The 21,005-nt window shown below is 53.2% G+C and overlaps 5 protein-coding genes across 5 annotated transcripts; 3 read left to right on the forward strand and 2 right to left on the reverse strand.

Annotated features, from left to right (window-relative positions):
- Nucleotides 1–38: 38 nt before the first annotated feature.
- QBC33DRAFT_604025 (uncharacterized protein) lies at nt 39–5,692 on the forward strand (the record flags this gene model as incomplete). Its single annotated transcript, XM_060432233.1, has 15 exons — nt 39–263; nt 343–880; nt 1,003–1,229; nt 1,321–1,600; nt 1,677–1,910; nt 2,023–2,708; nt 2,810–2,972; nt 3,054–3,476; nt 3,561–3,684; nt 3,742–3,813; nt 3,876–3,991; nt 4,067–4,685; nt 4,786–5,241; nt 5,359–5,598; nt 5,659–5,692. 15 exons carry the CDS (start codon nt 39–41, stop codon nt 5,690–5,692), a joined length of 4,437 nt encoding a protein of 1,478 aa, XP_060277927.1.
- Nucleotides 5,693–6,811: 1,119 nt separating this feature from the next.
- QBC33DRAFT_318007 (Six-hairpin glycosidase-like protein) lies at nt 6,812–8,174 on the forward strand. Its single transcript, XM_060423560.1, has 2 exons — nt 6,812–7,391; nt 7,441–8,174. The coding sequence occupies exons 1-2, from the start codon at nt 6,919–6,921 to the stop codon at nt 8,132–8,134; spliced, it is 1,167 nt and encodes a 388-aa protein (XP_060277928.1). The 5' UTR covers nt 6,812–6,918; the 3' UTR covers nt 8,135–8,174.
- Nucleotides 8,175–9,016: 842 nt separating this feature from the next.
- Nucleotides 9,017–10,323, reverse strand: QBC33DRAFT_520197 (Clr5 domain-containing protein; the record flags this gene model as incomplete). Its single annotated transcript, XM_060426349.1, has 4 exons — nt 9,017–9,039; nt 9,177–9,817; nt 9,896–10,236; nt 10,279–10,323. The coding sequence occupies 4 exons, from the start codon at nt 10,321–10,323 to the stop codon at nt 9,017–9,019; spliced, it is 1,050 nt and encodes a 349-aa protein (XP_060277929.1).
- A 4,878-nt stretch (nt 10,324–15,201) lies between these two features.
- On the forward strand, nt 15,202–16,269 carry QBC33DRAFT_462841 (ankyrin repeat-containing domain protein; the record flags this gene model as incomplete). The annotated part of the gene is made up of 3 exons (XM_060425092.1): nt 15,202–15,451; nt 15,585–16,004; nt 16,085–16,269. 3 exons carry the CDS (start codon nt 15,202–15,204, stop codon nt 16,267–16,269), a joined length of 855 nt encoding a protein of 284 aa, XP_060277930.1.
- Nucleotides 16,270–16,738: 469 nt separating this feature from the next.
- On the reverse strand, nt 16,739–20,008 carry QBC33DRAFT_604029 (heterokaryon incompatibility protein-domain-containing protein; the record flags this gene model as incomplete). Its single annotated transcript, XM_060432234.1, has 10 exons — nt 16,739–17,299; nt 17,352–18,196; nt 18,367–18,635; nt 18,963–19,033; nt 19,089–19,203; nt 19,246–19,314; nt 19,441–19,464; nt 19,667–19,791; nt 19,844–19,927; nt 19,964–20,008. 10 exons carry the CDS (start codon nt 20,006–20,008, stop codon nt 16,739–16,741), a joined length of 2,208 nt encoding a protein of 735 aa, XP_060277931.1.
- Between the last annotated feature and the right edge of the window lie 997 nt (nt 20,009–21,005).

The raw sequence follows: 21,005 nt of genomic DNA on the forward strand, positions 1-21,005 counted from the left end.
TCTCGTATACGGCCCTTTGCTGTCCGACTTCGGCGGCCATGACCCAATCGTCTCTCTCCTCGTGCGCTCGACTCGACGACTCGTTCGGACCTCACGCCGGCGACTGTCGTGGCGGTTTCGACTTCACGCTGCTCTTCGAGGAGACGATTCTTACTCTTCTGCCCCTGGGCCTTCTCCTCTTCGTGCTTCCTCCGCGCGTCTGGTTCCTGTGGAAGCGCTCTAAGAAGGTGGCGGCAGCCAACCACTTGGCAGCTGTCAAGCTTGTAAGCATGCATCTTTCTTTTTGCAAGCTCGGCTAAAAACCCCCCTTTGCTAATCCGGCCCTTTTGATGTTATGTCCAGTCGGCTTGGATCGCCCTCAGTGCTGCGCAGCTCGCGGCACTGATCCTCTGGACGACACCGTCGGCCGTCCGAACGCGGACCTCCCTGGCTGCTGCTGCTCTCACTCCGCTCTCCACGCTTGGCCTCTGCCTCCTCTCGTACGCCGAGCATGGCCGTGCCGTCCGGCCCTCCTCCATCCTGAACTCCTACCTGTTTGCCACCCTTCTGTTTGACATTTCCCATGCTAGAACCCTGTGGCTCCGTGCCGCGGATCATGTGAATCACATCATTGCCTACGTCTCCGCCGCCGCCGTCGTCGCCAAGGCATTCGTCCTCGTGCTTGAAGCCCTGGAGAAGCGGCGCCTGCTGCGTCCCGAGTACCGGGCTTACCCGCCCGAAGCCACTAGCAGCATCTACAACCGGTCCTTCTTCTGGTGGCTGAATCCGCTTTTCCGCCTGGGCTTTAGCCGCGTGCTGGACGTCGACGACTTGTTTGTGCTGGACAAGCATCTCCAGGCATCGTACTGCCACAGGCGGTTTCGGGAAGCTTGGACCTCCGGTGGGTGCCCTCTTAGGCTTATTTATTTTTACCCCCTTTTTTTTGGCCCCCCCCCCCCCCCTTTTTTTACCCCCTTTTCGGGGTCACGACGATATGCTTGCTCACATAATAGGGGTATTTAGTTGTCCGGAAGTCGCCGTACTCTCTTCTAGTGGCATCATTTGACGCACTAAAGTGGCCCGTGCTCCAGACTATTCCGTCACGTGCCTGCCTCACGGCGTTTACCTTTTGTCAGCCATTTCTCATCAACCGCACCATCAGGCTATCACAGGAACCCATCACCAATGAGACGACACAGATCGGCTATGGCCTCATTGGCGCGTACTTGCTGGTCTATGTCGGCATCGCGGTAACGTGCCCACTAGAGTCTCACTCACTCCTGTTTATTCTTTTTTTTTTCCCCCTCAACAAATTTCTGACTCACTCCGGGAGAGTTTTAGGTCTCGATGGGCCAATACCAGCACCGGACCTATCGCACCATCACCATGGCCCGCGGAGGCCTCGTCTCCATTATCTACCGCAAGACGGGCACTCTCAGCCTCAGGGACGTTGATCCCGCGGCGTCCATGACGCTCATGAGCGCCGACATGGAGCGCATCGTCCAGGGCTGGCAGACGATGCACGAGATCTGGGCGAATTTCGTCGAGGTCGGCGTCGCCATCTATCTCCTGGAGCGGCAGATGGGTGTCGCGTGCGTCGTGCCTGTTGCAGTGTCCATCCGTAAGCCCCTTTTTCTTCCAATTGCCTAGTTAATTTTATGGTGGAAAAAAAAACGGTGTTCTCTGACACGACGCAGTGTCGTTGCTGGGGTCCCTGGTCGCCATGAACTTCATCATGTCTCGCCAGGCCATGTGGCTCGAGGCCATCGAGAAGCGCATCTCGGCCACCTCCGCCATGCTGGCGTCCATGAAAGGCGTGAAGATGTCCGGCCTGAATGACACACTGCTAGCCAGCCTACAGAAGCTGCGGGTCGACGAGATGCGCATCTCGAAGCGGTTTCGGAAGCTGCTCATCTGGAACATGGTTTTCGGTAAGCCCAGGCATGGAGAAAGAAAAATGGGGGGAAAAAGGAGAAGAAAAAAAGACCCACAACACTCTGCAGTAGGAAGGTGGCTGATGCAGAATTTTTATGGGAACTCTAGCCTATGTGACGCAAGTGTTCGCGCCCGTCTTAACCTTTGCCGTCTTCTCGGTCCGTGCCCGCGACGGCAGCGACAAGACGCTGGACACGGCGCGCGTCTTCACCGCGCTGTCGCTGTTTGCCCTGCTCTCGGAGCCACTGGCGTCCCTGGTCATGTCGCTGGCAACCTTCCTGGGCGCCGTCGGCAGCTTCACCCGCATCCAGCAGTTTCTCGAGTCGGATGAGCGGGCCGACATGCGCGGGCCCGACGAGCTGGCCGACGAGCCCAAGTTAGCGGCTGACGCCATCAGCGTCCAGGAGGGTGACTTTGGATGGGATTCCGCCGAGCGGCCTCTGTTGAGTGGCATCACGCTGTCGATCCCTTGGCGGAAGCTCACCATGGTCGTCGGCCCGGTCGGTTGCGGCAAGTCAACGCTGCTGCACGCCCTGCTGGGCGAGATCCCCGCGCTGGCGGGCTCGGTGCGCCTCGGCTGCACGAGCGTGGCATACTGCGCCCAGAACCCCTGGCATATGAACGGCACCGTCCGGCAGGCCATTGTGGGCAGCATGCAGTTTGACGAGAAGTGGTACGCGCGTGTCGTGCGCGCCTGTGCCCTCCATCGTGACTTTAGACAGCTGCCCATGGGCGATTCATCGCGGATCGGGAGCCAGGGGATTGCGCTCAGCGGTGGGCAGAGTCAACGTCTGGTAGGGGCTTTTCCATTCGTCTTTCCCAACCCCTTGCTTAGTTTTATACCGCCGACACTCTGTTTCTTCAGCGTTGACCCCTGACTCACTGACTGCTCCAGGCACTGGCTCGCGCCGTCTATGCTCGTAGAGAAATTGTCATCTTGGACGACACCCTCAGCGGGCTCGATACGTCGACCGAGAACCATATCTTCCATCGTCTCCTCGGCGAGAAGGGAATCCTCCGCGAGATGCACTCCACCGTGCTGCTAGTTTCCTCCTCAGGCAAGTCTCGATCGACTACAAGTCCCCGAATCCTCATCCCACGCCAGGGGTGCGGCTGGCATATGCTAATCAACTCTGCAGCCAAACGCCTTCCCTACTCGGATCACATAGTGTGTCTTGGCCCCAATGGGGAGATCAGCGCGCAGGGCACGTTTGCTGATCTCAACGATACTGGAGGCTACGTGTCCTCGTTTTCCTTGCCTCGGGCTGACTGGACCTATGTCCCCAACAATGGTGGTGGTGATGATTATGATGATGATATCACTAGTCCCGACGATGATCACGATGACATGGCCACTGCTGCTCCTCCCAAGGAAATCGACTACGGCGCTTCGTTCTCGTCGAGCGAGACTATTACAAGTACCCGCGATGGAGAGGCCGAGACGAGCCGACAGACCAGCGACGTGCAGATATACCTGTACTATGTGAAGTCGGTTGGCTGGTGGGCGAGTGTCGTCTTCGTGTTTGCCATTGTCGGTTTCGTGTTCGCCATGTCGTTCCCGAGTAAGTGAACCTCTTCTTGGACCATGAATTGCAGGCTTTTGCTCTCTTTAATGCCGTGTTGCTGATCATTCTGTCATTGATTAGCTGTCTGGGTTAAGTGGTGGGCAGCCGACAACGAGCGTCATCCCAACAGCAGGCTGGGATATTGGCTGGGTGTTTATGCCGCGCTTGGATGCATTGCCATTGTGTGCTTGTTTATAAGCTGTTGGTAAGCATTGTATTCCCAAGGCAGAGGTGTAGCGGACGCTAAGCACCACACTTCCAGGCAAATGATCATCACGATTGTCCCCCTATCTGGGGAAAGATTCCACTTGGCGTTGCTCAACACTGTACTCAGGCAAGTTTGTGGGAGTCCCTTGGTCATGAGAAACGCTACTGACCCAGAGCGTCGCATACCAGTGCACCCATGTCATTCTTCACCAAGACGGATTCTGGTGTCACCATGAATCGGTTCAGCCAAGACCTTCAGCTCATAGATATGGAGCTGCCCATCGCCGCGCTCAACACCTTCGCCAGTAGGTCCCGTCCCCGTCTCCGCCCCTTCTTTCCTTCATTCTCCAAGTTCGGACTCTGACGTCTCCCCCTATCAGCATTCATCCTCTGCATTGCCCAGATGGTCCTCATCGGCGTTGGGTCCATCTATGCGGCCATCTCGTTTCCCATCGTTTTGCTGGCCCTGTATCTCATCCAGAAATTCTACCTGCGTACCTCGCGGCAGCTGCGTCTAATGGACCTCGAGACCAAGGCCCCACTCTACTCGCTCTTTGAAGAGTCACTCAGCGGGCTCGCCACAATCCGCGCCTTTGGGTGGCAGGACGCGCTGGAGGACAGAAACCACACGCTGCTGGATCGCTCGCAGCGGCCCTTTTACCTCCTATTCGCCGTACAGCGCTGGCTCACGCTCGTGCTGGACCTGCTCGTCGCCGCCGTCGCCGTGCTGCTGGTGGTGTTGGTGGTCGAGCTCCGCGGCACCGTGGGAGCAGGCGGCGTCGGCCTCGCCCTGCTCAACGTGATCCAGTTCAGCCAGAACATCAAGCTTCTGGTCACCTTCTGGACGACTCTCGAGACGCACATCGGCTCCGTCGCTCGCATCAAGAGCTTCACCGAGACGGCCGTGCCGGAGGACCTGCCCGGGGAGAAGGATGCGCCTCCGCCGGGCTGGCCGTCGACTGGCGCGATTGAGTTTGAGAATCTTTCTGCTGCCTACAGGTAAGTTTCTAGCGCGTCGGGCCAAAATCGACCTTTCTTCTTTTTTTTTTTTTTTTTTTTTTTTCCTGCTAACCAAGATGACTTCCTTCCGAGAAAAAAGCGGAGATGATCTCGTCCTGAAAGACGTTTCTCTTTCCATCCAAGCCGGCGAAAAGATTGGAGTTTGCGGGAGGACGGGCAGTGGTAAAACTTCTCTTATCATGAGCCTCTTCCGCCTCGTAGATTCCCAACGCGGGTCCATCCGCGTGGACGGCGTGGACATTGCCACCCTCCCCAGGAAAGAAGTCCGTCGTCGGATCGTCGGCCTGCCGCAGCATCCCTTCCTCCTCAAGGGGTCCGTACGTCTCAACGCGGACCCGATGGGAGCTGCCTCGGACGAAGCCATCACAGCGGCCCTTCAATGCGTGCAGGTAATGGATCTCGTCGACAAGAATGGCGGCCTGGATGCCGACATCGACGCCCTGAATCTGTCCGGTGGGCAGAAGCAGCTGTTCTGTCTTGCCCGCGCTATGCTTCGTGTCAGCACCATCCTCATCTTGGACGAGGCCACTAGCAGGTAAAGGCCCTTTTTTCCTTCTTTTTTCCCCCTCTCTCCCTTATTTTCATCCTCCTATCCATCCATGTTCGCGGTTCGGCAGCTCTGTTTACTCAAAATCTTCTTTCCGATCAAAAGCATCGACGCAAAGACCGAAGAGACGATGCAGCGCCTTATCCGCAAGAAATTCGCCAACCACACCATAATCGCCGTAGCGCACAGGCTCGAGACCATCATGGACTTTGACAAGGTGGCCGTTCTGGACGCTGGAAGGCTCGTCGAGTTTGACAGCCCGTATGCCCTCCTTGACGTGCCCGGGTCGGCCTTTGCGAGGCTGTACAGCGCGGCGATGGCTGACGAGGAGGAGGAGGAGAACGTGTATGTGGCTGGCTGAAAGAGATTTTGCTTAAAAGTTGTTTTGTAATTGACTTGAGACAGTGAAGTGCCTAGCTGGCTGCTTCACTCTCTATGAGTAATTAATTAATTAGTTCTTGGTTAATTACCTGGCAGCATCTCATTGTGAATATAGGGCGATCGTGTCTGTGCTTGCCAGCTGCTTTTGCAGGATTTGGGGATGGATGGACAAGTTTGGGGGCAACTAATGTGTAGATCAATTGGAACTGGAGGTGCGAGGCTACCTTGCAAGATCTACTTAATAATTAGTGGCTTCTGCCAGCATGGAGTTGATCTTTCCTACGGCATGGTTAGACGAATGACTCTCCCTCCAATCGCGACCCTGCCACCGATTTTACCACCATTGTGGTATGTCTTTTCTCCCTCCACTGCCTTGAGATGCAGCAAGCCATTCAGTAATATATTGAGAAGAACGCTGTTTCGTGCAGATAGGCCGACCTCAGTGTTCATCACCCCCCCTTTTGCCTCCAGTCCAGGACGCGACAACACTAGGCCAAACTATTCCCACGCCTCCAAATGCTCTGCCACCTTTCGAACAATCGGCGAGCCATGCATCACAGGCTTTTTTTTTTCCAGCAGTAGACAAAATGTTCGGGCAAACGCTTCTTTTCCACTCCCGTACCATTATATCATTACACGCTACTGCTCTAAGTTTATAGCTATGCCGCATGCCCTCTGTCCTCCCGTATATATGCTTCTTGGTGCAACACGCCAAGCAGTTTGCTCAACCTGTCCAGTCACCCAGATATTCCCGCAATACTGCGGATGCTGGCGAATGATGTTGTGAATCTCGGAGAACATGGAGACAATTGATAATAGCTGGTTTAATTATGCTCCGTTCATCGCTGTTAGTAACAGTTGTGATGCTTTGATGTTGCTAAGTCGAGGTTTTAGAAAAGGACCGAAATGACATCAAAGTTCTTGCAAATCTCACGTGACGATGTGCTGAAACCAAGTGGAGCCGTGCCCCACACGCAACCGGGTCTAGTTGTATCCGATCTCCGATCACCTAGAACCAGAACGACGGACCGCATGGCCGACGAGGTGGAGCTCCGAGACGATGAGATCGGCGCTGAGAAGAGGGGGCGGTGGGCGAAGTTGCGGAGCTACGAATCAGACCCCCAAAAATTAGTTAGAAAGGTGGGGGGAAATGAGGGGATGCCTGGAGCAAAGTGCGGGGGCACCGCCAACCCAGCATAAATAAGCAGCGGCAATTTCCCGAGTTCCGCCCGCTTTCCTCTTGGACACGCAGTTTACATTTAAAAACCTCGTCATCGCACCGATATGTCAACATCTACTGACACAATGAACGGAGACGTCGATTATGGGTGTGATATCCAGAAAGTAGAATCTCTGGCAAAGCGCCTAGCCACCCATGACTGGGAATACGCGGCCTGCGCTGAAGCTCTGTTGGAACTCCACCACCCCTCGTTGTCCGTTTTCAGCCCGCATTGCTTCCCAAATGGCCGGCTACCGGAGCTGTCGTCACCCGGAGATATATCAGCCCTACAGTATGTCAAAGATCGCATACAGCTGGGGGCCGACAACCTCTCCAACGACGATTGGGGCGTCGCAGATCCCGCGGCTCTGGGCGTGAGCGCCCTGCTCCTCGGCCAATGCTCCGGATTGCCGAACTCGGAAGAATTCCGCGATGCTTCTCGGCGTCAAGCGGAATACCTGTTGAAGAAGGCACCGCTCTGGGCGAATGCTGCAATAAGTCACCGGAAGAAAGTGGTGGAGCTTTGGGCGGACTTCATGTACGGTCTCTCTCTTGTCACTACTGCCATCCTTTAACTAACTGGTCAGATATATGGTCCCGCCATTCCTCGCATATTATGCCGTCGCCACGCAAGATACGTTCTACTTGAAGCATTCTTTCGGCCAGTGCTCCCTCTACCGCGCCATCCTGCTCGACAGCTCCGAGAGCGCTGGCCGTGTTGGCGGCCTGTGGCAGCACATCGTTGGATCGGAAAAGTCTGACCCCGGATTTTGGAGCACCGGCAATGGATGGGTAGCTGCAGGGTTGTGTCGCGTTCTAGCGACAGTCAAGCACTGGAAGCCTGTCGACTTCGATGTTGACACGACCATATCCAAATTGGGCAAGTGGATCAACGATATCATACGGGCCGCTATGGCGACGGATGACCACGAGAGCGGGCTGTTGAGGAACTATCTCAACGACGACTCATGGTTTGGCGAAATTTCAGGCACGGCCTTGTTGGCGAGCGTCGTGTTTAGGATGGCGGTGCTTCTCCCAGATGAGGCTAGAGGGGGTGATCTGAAGTGGGCGATGGAAAAAAGGGAGGCGGTTCTTAGATCCGTCGATGAGGAGGGGATCGCAAAGCCAGCGGTGCAACCACTCGATCATGGTCTGAGAGAGCCATTGATGACAGGGAGTCCGGAGGGACAGAGCTTTGTGTTGATGATGTGCGCAGCGCATAGGGATTACTGCATTCAGAAGCAGAATAAGGACCAAACACCATTGTTGACAGTTAGATAGGTGATGATGATAGTATTTCTCTCATTAAGGTATCTTCAGGTCTGAAAACATGCTGTTCTACAATACATCCAGCCCTCTTCCCCAGGAGAGTCGTTCCTAAGGTTTCGTCTCTCCTTCTCTTCGCTAATGCCAATGTCGCCATACAGGGTGTACATGTAATCGCAGACGAAGCCTTTGCCGCGGAGGTTGTTGTGTGCAAGAACTGATTCGACTCGCTCCTCCTCACATACTCTTGATGCGTCCTGTGGGCTAATAAGTGAGTCTTCCAAGATTTGAAGCCATTTCAACCATGCTCCCTTTTCTGTTTCCACACCGGAATTTGCCCGAAACATAGCCTTTGCCTGCTCAAATTTTTGAGTGTCCAGAGAGTGTCGTCGTCTGAACGTCGCAATGTCCTCGCCTTGTCCAGGATAATGAAGATGTCCGGCTTGATACACGTCCCCAGATAGGAATCTGATATGGATATTCTCACTTTGGTTGTTTTCCTTGCCCAGACTTAGTTCCACACGAGTCAGAATTGCTGACTTGACCGTACAGATCTCGTTAGTTTGACCGTCCGTCTGGTTTTCTCCGGAGAGTAGCGTATCCCGCTGGGCTGTGGGGCTGTCCACGACAGAGCGTCTCAGCCACATCAGGGTCAATATATGGGTATGAAAAGGTGCCGCGTGATACAGTTGTTTTGAGCCGCATAGCGTGAATGCCAGATCTCTGTTGCGTTGTTGCCAGTCCGTTATGGGCTCTGCACGACTGAATCCCAACGTGGTCTCGTGAAATTGACGAAGATGGGCGTTGTTTTTTTGTCCCATCCAGAAGGTATGGGGTAGACATGCGGCTGCATTCAACCCATTCGAATGTACGAGATTGGTGATCTCGTGGATGATATCAGTCCACGTTGATGACATGAACTCAACAAACACATCATGTGTGGTGGTGTTGCGAACACGACAGAGACAATGCATTATCTCCTGTGCTGGGTGCAAACCGGGAAGAAATTGCTGTCCCAACGCCGTGATATGAGCTAGAAACATCTTTGAGATCTCACTGGGAACCTTTTCCATGAGTAGTTTCCAGAGTCCGAAGATCCACACGGGAGATTGTTTCGAACCGCGTGATACGTCGCCCATTTCTCGGAGAAGATTCTCGACGATGACAAAACCTCCTTGGACATATGCGCCACCCTCCACGAATCGCTTGTGACGTAACAGTCTGCAGCCTAGCCGAAGCAGAAGAGAGACGCAGTCGACAATGTTTGATCCTCCAACCTCGGCCAGCTGGAAATGGTCTGGAATAGATCCGTCTCGAAGGCGACATGTTTCGCCTATCCAGACAGTATACCAATACTTGACGCTGAGGAGCATCGCCTCTCCGTCTCGGATATTCCCAGAGGGGAGTGACAAGTGAGCTGAAAGGGTTGGAGACGGTGTTCGGACGCAGATGTGGTCGCTAATCGGGATTTGGTCGTCGTTCTCTTCTCCTGATACGAGGTCCTGAGGGTTCATCCTCTTCCGCCTCAAGTAGTTCAGGATCTGGTGTTCATTGACAGGTTTCCCAGCCCGAAAGATGACGGACGATTTTCCAGCCACATCGCGGGTTTGCTTGAGGCGGAGCAGCGCCGTCACGTCTTTCTCCCGGTTGTTCTTGAAGAAACCCCAAGCTACGAGGCGGGTCTTATACATGCTCATCCTGGCGTTCTATCAGCACTGATTCTTGCAGCATCTAACATCTCTTTACCTCGCTGATCGAGAGGGTAGGGGAACTCACGACGGCTTAAATCCTTTTTCCTCTGTCATGTGCTGCATGACTTCCCGCAATTTCTTGTTCTTCTCGATATATAACTCTCGAATCCGTGGCTTGTGCACTTCCCATATATCGTCTGTGTAAGACTCGAATCGTGGCCCAGTACGAGGAACTGGGGACGGTAGCAGCAATTCAGAAGCCGCAGTCTCAGTAGCGTCGGCTTGGTAGGCGAGAGTAACGCCGGACGCAAACGGTGGAAGGTCGTAGTTTCTTGGGATCTCTTCAGACAGACTTGGCACTGTGGAACCCAATGGAACTTGTATGGGGCCAAACGTGTCCTTGACAATCTCGTCAGTGAAGATATCCTCACATGGTGATTGAGAGTAACTCACAGTCACTCCTCCAACCTGGGAATAAGGCTCCATTCCGCAGCTGGGATCAATATGCTCCATGTTTCCGCAGTTTCTCTTTAGATGCGGGTCTCGCAGGTGGTCTGAATGTAGCAAGAGACTTAGCGAAGTGGGGCGTTCAATTGATCTGTAGCCTCCTTCAGGAGTGCCAAATGGTGGGCTGTTGGCTGGAAAGCGTAGAGAGGCGACAAAGGCGTAGCTATCAGGTCTTTGACGGTTTTATAGCCATATAGCCGCAGAGCTTCGGAAGCATTCCCAATGTGGAGCCGTAACATTGCTACTACCTTACATTGCTGCCTACGTTGTGGCTTTCTCCGCTTTTTCTGGCTCTAATTGGTCAGAACTGCGAAATTTTCTTGCATAAGGTTGGGCAAACGCAAAAGTTTCCTGCATAGGATTGGTCAAACGCAAAAGTTTCCTGCATGGGATTAGTCAAAGGCAAAAAGTTTCCTCCATAGGATTGGTCAAACGCAAAAGTTTCCTGCATGGGATTGCATGCACAGTCTACGTGTAGAAATGGCCGAAATCTAGTGTACATACCTACTCCACACTCGTCGGGCGTGCTAGGCTCCTCCCAGTGCCCGGCTGCGCGGCTAGCGATTGTGCGTCTCAAGCCTCAGCATATCCTGCCCCGCGTAAATGACGGCAGAGCGTGGCAAATCCTGCGGCACTGCCTAGCACATTGACAAAATTAGCGACCCGCACATAACAAATCGGATAGACACGTAAGGTGTGCTTGTCAGAGCCAGCCTTGTCGAATATCCCGCATCCTGGCTGAGGGCAGTGGTGTCGAGCGACACTATTGCAGATCGCGGCCCAGATCAATTGAATCCCACCCAATCCACGCTCAGAGCCGAGGGCTAGTCTAGGGCTGAAAGCGCTGATCTTGTGATTGGCGTTAACGCTGTACCTGATTGGGAATTCCACTAGTAATTAGTACGGTCCTGCCCTGCAGGAAGGTCCACAACCAGGTCAATCGGGCTCGGGGGTAACGCGATTACGAAACCGGTGTACGGATCCGTACTTAGTTATCCAATCACAGTTTCTAGCGGAGCTGGTATATTTCCTTCAAGCCTACATTCCATCCAGCCCACATTTCTGAACATCCTCCATTTCTGACCATCTTACATTCCGAACACCCTCTAGATATGAAGATGATGATTGTGATCCTGGAAGCCATTATTATTATTCAGAAAATATCTAATATAGCATGTTTTGCGAAACTCCAGTAATCACAATCTTACTCCTAACCATGATCTCTTCCTCTGTAACCCCCAAGGCAGTCTGCAATTCTTGCCATTCTTGTGGCGGAATGCCTTCGATGCCGAGACCATGATCCAACGCAATCTCCAAATGGAAGCTGAAGTCGGTATGTACAGGGGCAATGATGGCTGGACTGTAGAGACGTCCCTGGACCGACACACTCTGTCGGCTGATTATGCTGAGAATGGTGGGAGTTTTATCCAGAATCTCCTGCAGCTTGTCCAAGGGAGCAAGGGTCAGCGTAGAACAACCTGGCGCTTGTGGGTGGTTCTGGTCGGCAGAGATCGGTGGGTTCTCCAACGAGGCTTTGGCCCCCTGTTCAAATTCGATGCCGAACCCGGAGTGTGGGGCTGAAGGGGACCATACCGTTCCCGGCGGACCTGGAGGGGCGGGTGGTGATGACCTTGGCAAGAATGCAGGATTATCTGGGTATGTTGCATCAGTCTCTGTTCTTGCATTGACAAGCTTGTTGCCTACTTGCTGAAGTACTTTGCGTTCTGTCATGCCCATGGATCGCACAAAGGTTGTTGCAGGCGCGTGGGCAGCAAGTGAGTGGACGACTGAAGGAAGTGTGTATCGTCAAACTTGGGTCCGTTCGACGCTGCTTTTGTCTGTTAGTTGTGCCGCTGCATGGCGCTCTCGGGAATACTGACCAGATTCGTAGACAAGGTCGTAACGCCCCCATAATTGACGACTGCCTTGCCCTATCCCACTCATGTGCCGGAGTTGCTGGTCCGTGGTCGTCACATCGGCTGGGGAGGTTTCCGCCTGGTGTCTTTTCGCGGGCGGCCCAGTCGTTTCTATTTCATTTTGCGGTTCGTTGTGACGCGGATCGCGGCGCTGGTTAAGGCGCCCGACTGCTCTGTCAAAGCCGCCCGACCTCCAAATTACTACATCCGTCGTATTATTAGGGACCGATTGCATGAGACATCTGGGGCCAGCCATACCCAGTAGAAAGTCATCAGCATATGGATGATTTTTGTTCGCAAGCCCTCGGTAGAACCGGTGCCAATCTTGATAGGAAACCTCGTCGTTGTCGCATATACAAGAGACGGCAGATACCATATCGTAGTTCCCCAATAGCTTCAAGTCAGGTGGCTGAAGGTAGCGAATTATGGAGGCTGCGGCGGGAAAGGAGATTTTTGCTTGACGTAGCCATTCAACCACAAGGCCAACCGATTTATCGTACATCTGATGCCGTAGCACTGTTCTTCTTTCAAGTTTCTGTTTGATAGGGCCTATAATCCAAGAAGTTATGACTTCAGCGTCATGTGCGGCCGTGTCCCAGTCAAGGGCAACACTTGGCTGGTAGGGGATGGCTTTTTGCTCATCAAAGCCAGGAACTTGTTCCGCAGGTGCCATTGAGTTGATCTGTATGGGCAGATAGGCAGCGCAGACAAGAAATTGATGACAATAGCGCGATAGGGGAAAGGGATGACAATGGTGGGATGGGAAGGTGGGAGGGCAAAGTGTGAGGGCAAAAGGCCAGGGAAAAAGCACAGGACCAAATGGTGAGATGAGAGATAAAATTCCTGGCCTCCGGCCGGGATTATTTACATGCAAAAACGTGGGTCTGAATGACGAGAGTCAAAAGTGCGGGGCGGATGAGAAGGGCTAGATGATGGGAATCCCTGCACACGTATAAGCCACTCGCTTGTTGAAGCAACCTGCCATACGCAGTACTAGTAGAGCAGGATCTCGACTCGGGGAGAGTGCCTCTACAAGCCTGCGTTGAGACAAGGGCCACCCAGAAGTACCATACCATAAACCCAGCGTTATGTGTAGATAGCGGCTCACGTGGCGAGCCGAATGCTGTCAGTTAAGCAAGAGACGGCGATAAGGGTTGTGGAAGCGCCAAACTAAGGGACGATTCAAAGGCTGCAGCTGTGACTTGACTTGGAGAGCCAATTAAGAGCTGTGGAAAACGGTAGGTGCTGTTAAAGCAACCGTCCTCCGCCCAAAGCTACCGTCCTCCGCCCAAAGCTACCGTCCTCCGCCCAAACCTGCCGTCCTCCGCCCAAACCTACCGTCCCCTGCCAAAACCTGCCGTCCTCCTCCAAAACCTACTGTCCTCCACCAAAACCTACCGTCCTCCTCCAAAACCTACTGTCCTTCACCAAAACCTATCATCCTCTTCCAAAATTTACCATCCTCCACCAAAACCACTGCCCCCTAACCAACCTAATAAACTACACAGCATACCTACCCATTCATGCCTTAGAAAGAGCCTCGTCAATATATATATTGCAAGAAGCATTTTGCAGAGATGCAATAGGCACAAGCTAAACCTCCTCTACGGAGAGCTTCTTCACTTCCTCTGCAAATTCTCTGTCTTCGACAACAGCCTTCTTAAAAGAGGCACATTTCTATGCGTCATGACCATTAAGTGTCTCATTTCGGTTAAGCGTTTTTTTGCCTTCCACCAGCCTTTTACAAAAATATTATTTCCCACAGTCTTCTCTAATTATTTCCTCGACTTGCTTCGTTAATGCCTTGCAATCGCTACTGCCGAATAAGATTTCGTCTAGATCCACTGGGGAGCTGACATTGATGAGACAGGGAATCCGAGATGGCTTGACTTGAGAGAGAACAGTGATTTTGGGGGGGAACAGCAAGAACAGCGATTTGGGAGGTTGGGAGGTTGGGGGAGTGGGGGAGCGGGGAGTAGGGGAGGGTGTTGGGGGGGGGGGGGGGCCACGACGGGGGGAGGACGGGGGTTGGACAGCGAGAATAGCGATTTTGGCGAGAACAGCGATTTTGGCGAGAATAGCCAATGAAAGCTACTTAAACAGCCCTAGCGTGCCTAGCAGTAAACATAGACACCTTTTCCTATGATTGGGTACTTAGCGAGACATGCCTGTACTACAAACTGCAACTACGGTTCCGCCTGTCTAAGCCCTCCAGACGCCACCATCAGATCTCGCCAATAGATTCTGCTTGTTTATCGCCCTTGTATGTACATACATATTTGTACAGTATTATACACAGTATCCATATCCATACACCGTTATATCTATCCGTACTATAAGGCTAATGCAGATCTCTCCTGTTAAACCCTTGCGCGTCTAGAAAACCAAAAGTGAAATACAGGGATAACTTGGCAATACCAACTCATTGGCTCGCAAAGTAACTTGCTGTATCATATTTAAAGGTACCTCTACTGTCGTGCGTCGAGGCATGGGCTATGTAAAAGTTCCATATCATAAACTAGCAAACGTTATGGGTAGATAGCAGCTCATGTCATAAGACGAATGCTGCTTATGAGAGCTGTCTAAGTGCTAAACCAAGGGACGATTTAGGGGCTGCAGCTGCGACCTAACCTGAGGAGACCTGAGATCTGTGGACAACGGCAGGCTTTGGTAGAAGACAGTAGGTGCTGGTGGAAGACGCAGCACTATAACCATAAGTACTACAAACTGGAGATATCACCAAATGAGCAGGACACGCAAGACACGCAGCAGACATAGGAGACTGAGATAACGGGGGCCCAAGTTGCGCGGCTTCTGAAGGATGGCGTCACAATGATGGAACTTCAGCGCCGCATTCATGGTGCAGCAGTTGCTCTCCGAGATGAAATCCTGCGAGGACGACATAACCGTGACACATCCCTTCTACAACTCTAGGTGACAAAGAGAGCTCGCAAAGCTGTTACTTGAGATGGGTAAGGCCCATGCCGACCCCGAGGACAAGGACGGGCAAACGCCACTAGCATCGGCCGCACGAAGCGGGCATACGGAAGTTGCGAAGCTGTTTCTCGGAGCTACTGGAGTTGATGCCGACTCGAGAGACGGAGAGGGGCTAACGCCCTTGGCTTGGGCTGCCATAAATGGCCTTGAAAAACTGGTGGAGTTGTTCCTGTCTGTACGATATGTGAATCCCAATTCGGAAACCGATGACCCCTGGCTAGGTAGGATGCCGCCATATCTACATCGCAAATGAACTTTGGCGCTTATTCAAATTATATTTAGCCGTTGCCCGGTTTCTTTTCGACGAGTGCCCTATCGGAACCCCCGAGAAATCCCGGACACCATTGTTATGAGCTGCTGAAAATGGCCATGAAGGAATTGTGAAGCTACTACTCGAGACTCGTAAGGTCTTTGCGGATTCGAAGGATCAATTCTCGGAAACCGCACTATCGCTCGCTTCCGAGAATGGCCATATATCAGTTGTGGATATCATATTGAAGACTGGCAACGTCGATGCTGACTCGAAAGCTACTGGTGCGTACGGCGCAGGTCGAACGCCACTATCATTTGCTGCTGGGATGGGTCATGACGAAATCGTTCAGCGGCTTCTTGGCACGGGCAGGGTTGACCCTGACTCGAAGGCCACCGGGCCATTCTGCCCAGGTCGAACTCCACTATCATGGGCCGCCGGAGGGGGCCATAAAACTGTGGTGGAGCTACTACTGAACACAGGCAGAGTTGATATCAACTCTAAGTCTACTGGCAGATATAGTCGTCATAGAGCCCCAATAGCGTGGGTTGGGCATCCACGCGGCTCGTTTTCCGAGTTTAAGACTACTGAACGGATCGCCAAGGACGAACGGCGCTATGGTGGGCAGCGGCCAACCGGGTAAACGTGGATCTCATGAAGATGCTTCTGGAGAATGGCGCCGACGTGGATGTGAGTCCTGAGCATGGCCAGACACCGCTGTCCTTGGTCGCCGAGGAGGGAGATGAGGCAGCAGTGAGACTATTTCTCAATTATGGTGCCAAGGCTTAGAAAATGGATGACAGCAGCCAAATGCCAGTGGACTATGCCAGAACGAGAGGGCACGAAGCAGTCATCAAACTACTAGAGCAAATATCATCTCAGTGTGTAGGAAGGTGAGCACAGAGAGGATGACTGCAAGGACAACAGCAGCTTTAGCATGCCTAGCAAGCCTTATAGTTCTAAATCCAGAATTGACTACCTCGTGGTATATCTGTCTAACAGTGCAGATCGCCAAGCTCTGACAGTTTATGAGTAACAGACTCACCCATACTTCAACCTGCTTATAAACTTCTACGTACTCGAAGTCAAATCCCTGATCGTCTTCACCACCACTGGCTCCGGCATATACCATATATGCGCTGTTTTACTACCTGCCAAGGTGTTGCTATACAACCACAACGCTATAGATGCCCACGCCGTCACAAGTCTCATATTCGAGCCACGGCTCATTCCGAACCTTCTCAAGTGCAGTGTAATCTTAACCAGTGATTCCCAAGTTTTCCAAGGACCCATACATCACTCCTATTCTGTAGAACCGACCCTCCGCGTTTCCGGTAGTGTGCAGTAAGAGGAACACAATGGTGGCGGGCTGATTGTCCTGAGTGTCTACCACGACGGGTAGGGCATGAACTTGATCTGTCGGAATTTCGCCGTCAAGAATAACCCACGGGGGTCTGTTTTTCTGCCAGGCGCCATTGACAAAAACTTCCCAGTGATCCTCTCGTCCAGGCTCCTTGCGCATCCGCATCGTTATTAGCCAACCTGACAGACGGAGGAAACCATTGAGGATGTCAACCGTGTTGTCTTCTGTCTGTGTCTCGATGTGACAGTCCCGGATGACGACGACCCGCTTCCACCTGCTGCCTTCCTTTCGAAACTCACTTAATCCAATGCCGCCGTCCACACTAGCCCAGGACCATGTTGGTGCCCGGTATGTGGGTGGTGGATATCGTCGTTCCGAAGTGCGGCCGGTCCAGATCAGTTGGTCTTCGAGGTCCTGATTCCAGAGCCCTGCGCAGTAATTGACTTCGAAAGCTTGCTGAATAAGTTTGGCGATTCCAGATAATGCAACCAGCTTGTCGCTCACGTACGTGAGACGCATCATCTGAGCGACCAGGCAAGCTCCTGAAAGCCTTCCAAGCAAACTCTCTCGGTATCCAGGGGTCGTCCATGCTCAGTGGCAAGCCTGACTGGTATGTTTCGGACGCGATCAACTCGGAACACTCCCAAAACATCTCTGTCGCGCAGAAATGTAGTACTCGAGGACCCAGCAAGAGCTCCTGCACGACCCAACCCCGCCTTAATAGCGGCATATTTTTGAAGGCAGCTCGTCGATACTGGCGGTCGTAGAGAATATACCGGGCATCAGGAAAATCCGTCCCTTGAAGCGTAACGACGAAAGGTTTAACTGAGCGCGGGTCGTTTCGAGGGTAACATCCGGCGTCGGTGTCAGCTGCCGAGGTTGCCGCGATGTTGAAAAGAGCGGCGCCGTAAACTTCCATCATGCGGGGTGCCTCGCGCAGCCAGTCCTCTTTCGAATCTTGGATGACACATAAAGCGTCTATCCAGATGTACAGCACGCCTACTGAGCGAGCGACTTCGACCGCATGTCGAAAAGTTGGACCCGGGTCAGAAATTGGAACACCGGTTTGGAGGCGCTGTTTTGACCCTGATATGAGCCCCAACCCGCGTGACTGGCCCCAGCAATGGCTCAGGGTCACGTATTTTACGTCAGTTCCCAGTGCCGCTGTGGTTTCTACCAGGCGGGTTTCGGCGAAGCTTGGTTGATCAACCTCCAACAATCGAGTGGGGGTTTGTCTCCTGGTCGACCCCGAAAGAACCGCCCGACACCGCTCATGACGATCCAGGCAGTTCTTGAGCCATCCCTGAGCCACGCTCATACTGAACGGGGAGTGCACTGAAGTGGTATGACCATCTTGGTATCGGTCATGCCCACTCTCTATATTCATGTTATTAGGGACTAAACCTCTAGTGAACCTGTAGGTGGAGTTAACTTGAAGCAGGAATAAGTACCTTTTAAAGGCTGCAGTCCAAAAACACGCACCCCGCTATGGAATTTAAGGCCTTTCTTCTTGACGGACACACTTAACTGCAGCAACTCCGGCGACTGGCGGACCTTCTCCATCGTGTACTCTAATACTGGGTACTGTGTTTGATCTTCGTCATTCGAACTGGCACGATTCTCTGCCTCGCCAGGTGGGCGGCAGCTTAGTATGTTGTCCCATAAGGCACTGCAGATGAAGCACTGGCTGCCAACAGAACGCTGAAGCTCAGCAAGAGTTTGATGGTGCTTCCTCTCCTTTCGGGTTGTGAAAGGAGGAGAGTCAAATATCTGCTTGCAAATCTGACAAAGGCTGTACATGATGGCAGGCAAGTAGTTAAGGGGATGAAAACCTATAGAGAACTTAGAAGCTCAGATATGGCCAAGGTGCAGAAGATTGAACGTTGACGGCGATACAAAGGTCAGTCCTGCATAAACCAAATAAACAAACATGAAGGGAAAGAAGTTTCAGGTTCGTTGGGCTGCAGCCATTGAGGCCCAAGGACCTCGCTCACCGCTGCCTAATCTCAGGTGATCAGTCATGTGGGTAATCATGATCACAGGTGGGGTCACCTCGGGCTAGATTTGGGCTGCTATCTTAAAGAAGGCCTTCATCCGCTTGGCTCGGCTTTCTGCTCACCCTTTTGGCGGAACAGTCCTCCAAATCCTCCTGGTACCAATCACGGGATCCTTACCCTTTTCGATCGTCCCCTGTCGGCTTCTACATATAAACCCGCAGGATATAGAAACTTTGACCGGGAATCACCTCAAGAGCCTCACTGGCCTGGAACTGCTGCTGGAAAACGAACGAGATAACAATGACCATAGAAGGCTGCCTAGATCTAAATAAGTCCTTCATAGGAGAAGAAGGCAACCAGTAGCTGCAGAAGCGCATATTTGTCTGCAGCCTTACCAGTACATACGTCTGAGGGTCCTGGGAAGGGTGACCTGATCCTGGGCCCATGGCGAAGGAGGACTCTGTGTGGACCAAGCTGGTTGATGTTGGGGCTGATTACACTTTGAGTCAAGAGTGATACGGCTCTTTCTGTACAGTACACTGGGGTGACATAGCCCCATTTCCCCAACCTCAGTTTTGAAGAAATAATTGCCATGCACACCCTTGCCCTAGCCGCCCCATACGCCTGCTTATTTGGTATGTATCCTGCTTTATACGTGGCGGAAGGGGCTTGATGTTGCTGCTGAGACTGGGAGGACTGTGAGGGAGGCAATGAGAGAGATATGAGGGGTAAGAGATGAAGGGGGGGATTTCTAAGAGTGTACAGGCCTAATGAGATAGATATTCGGTGTTTTGGCGTTAGGCAACGCAACCCCTCCACCAGAAACCCAGACGAAGGCTGGATCAAGATCACCACCACCGCCGCCGCGGGAATGACGCGCACCGCCTCCGTCGACGCTTGCTGGCGCAGACCCGCGTAGATGGCGAGTCGGACCCATTCGGCGTGGCCGGGCTGGGGGACGTCAGCATCACCCGCTTGGACGATGGGGCCGGTTCCGCTTTACGTGACCTTGGAGGTTCCTGTCGATGATGACACCAGCATGCGGCGCTGCGGTCCAAGTCTCTGGAGCCCTAACCGCCCGCAGGACCTGTTGGCGAGACAGGAGCAGCAGCGGTTGACGAACCTGGTCGTAATGTTGGCCCCTTCTTGTCTGGCTGGCTCTCGGCATTCTCCCAGCCCTGTTTGCTTGCCGGCTTGCCTGTGTGTACGGTGATGATTTCGGGTCGGTCAATGCCGCCAGTACCGTCAGTATCGTCACTACCGTCACTACCGTCACTACCGGCAGTATCGGCGGTATCGTCAGTCTCGTCAGTCTCGTCAGTCTCGTCAGTCTCGTCAGTCTCGTCAGTCTCGTCAGTCTCGTCAGTCTCGTCAGTCTTGTCAGTACCCTCAGTACCGTCAGTACCGCCAGAGTATCGGCAGTTTTAGCAGTATCGGCAGTACGGCCGACGCCGATGCGGCCGACTTCTGTGAGAGGCGCTGGGCGTCGCGCGGGCTAGGTCGACGATTTAACGAACGGATTTTAAATCTGGACTACAAGGTCTGCAATATGCAAAATCGATGCGGCTTGATGGGGGGGGAGTGTATGAGGATGTAGATTTGGTTGTGCTGGTACATAAGTACTTCCAGGATGACCGAGAAACCTCTGGAGCGCAAAATGTCGGCGAGCGATGCCTCGAGAAACCTGCCTTCCCTTACCTAACTAAGCCTCTTCTTGCTAAGTTGACTACAACTATATGACTATCATAGCATGTTACTCTCTTGGTTAGCCCTGTGTTCACGTTTCCCCCTCCTTATTTGTGTGTTGGTATGGCAGTAATATATAGATTATGGAGTAATTAGTCTGCGGTTTGGGGGAAAACGTTTTGCTACCCTGTGATGCCATTCTCGCACTACTTACGATGCTGGCGAACTGTATCGAAAGCCTGTAGCCTATTTGCCAAATGGCACGATGATTAGACGTTGCTGGATATTTACGTTCCGGCGTACTTGGCGATGCCGGCCGCCCACCGCCGCGGTGCCGAACAATACTGGTGCCGCATCATCCGCCGAGGCGCTGCTGTCCCGGGGGGGGGGGGGGGGGGGGGGGGGGGGGGGGGGGGGGGGGGGGGGGGGGGGCGGGGGGGGGGGGGGGGGGGGGGGGGGGGGGGGGGGGGCCGCGGGGC

This window comes from Phialemonium atrogriseum (assembly GCF_030411735.1).
Source record: "Phialemonium atrogriseum strain 8032-3 unplaced genomic scaffold QBC33scaffold_58, whole genome shotgun sequence".
Lineage (NCBI taxonomy): Eukaryota > Fungi > Ascomycota > Sordariomycetes > Cephalothecales > Cephalothecaceae > Phialemonium > Phialemonium atrogriseum.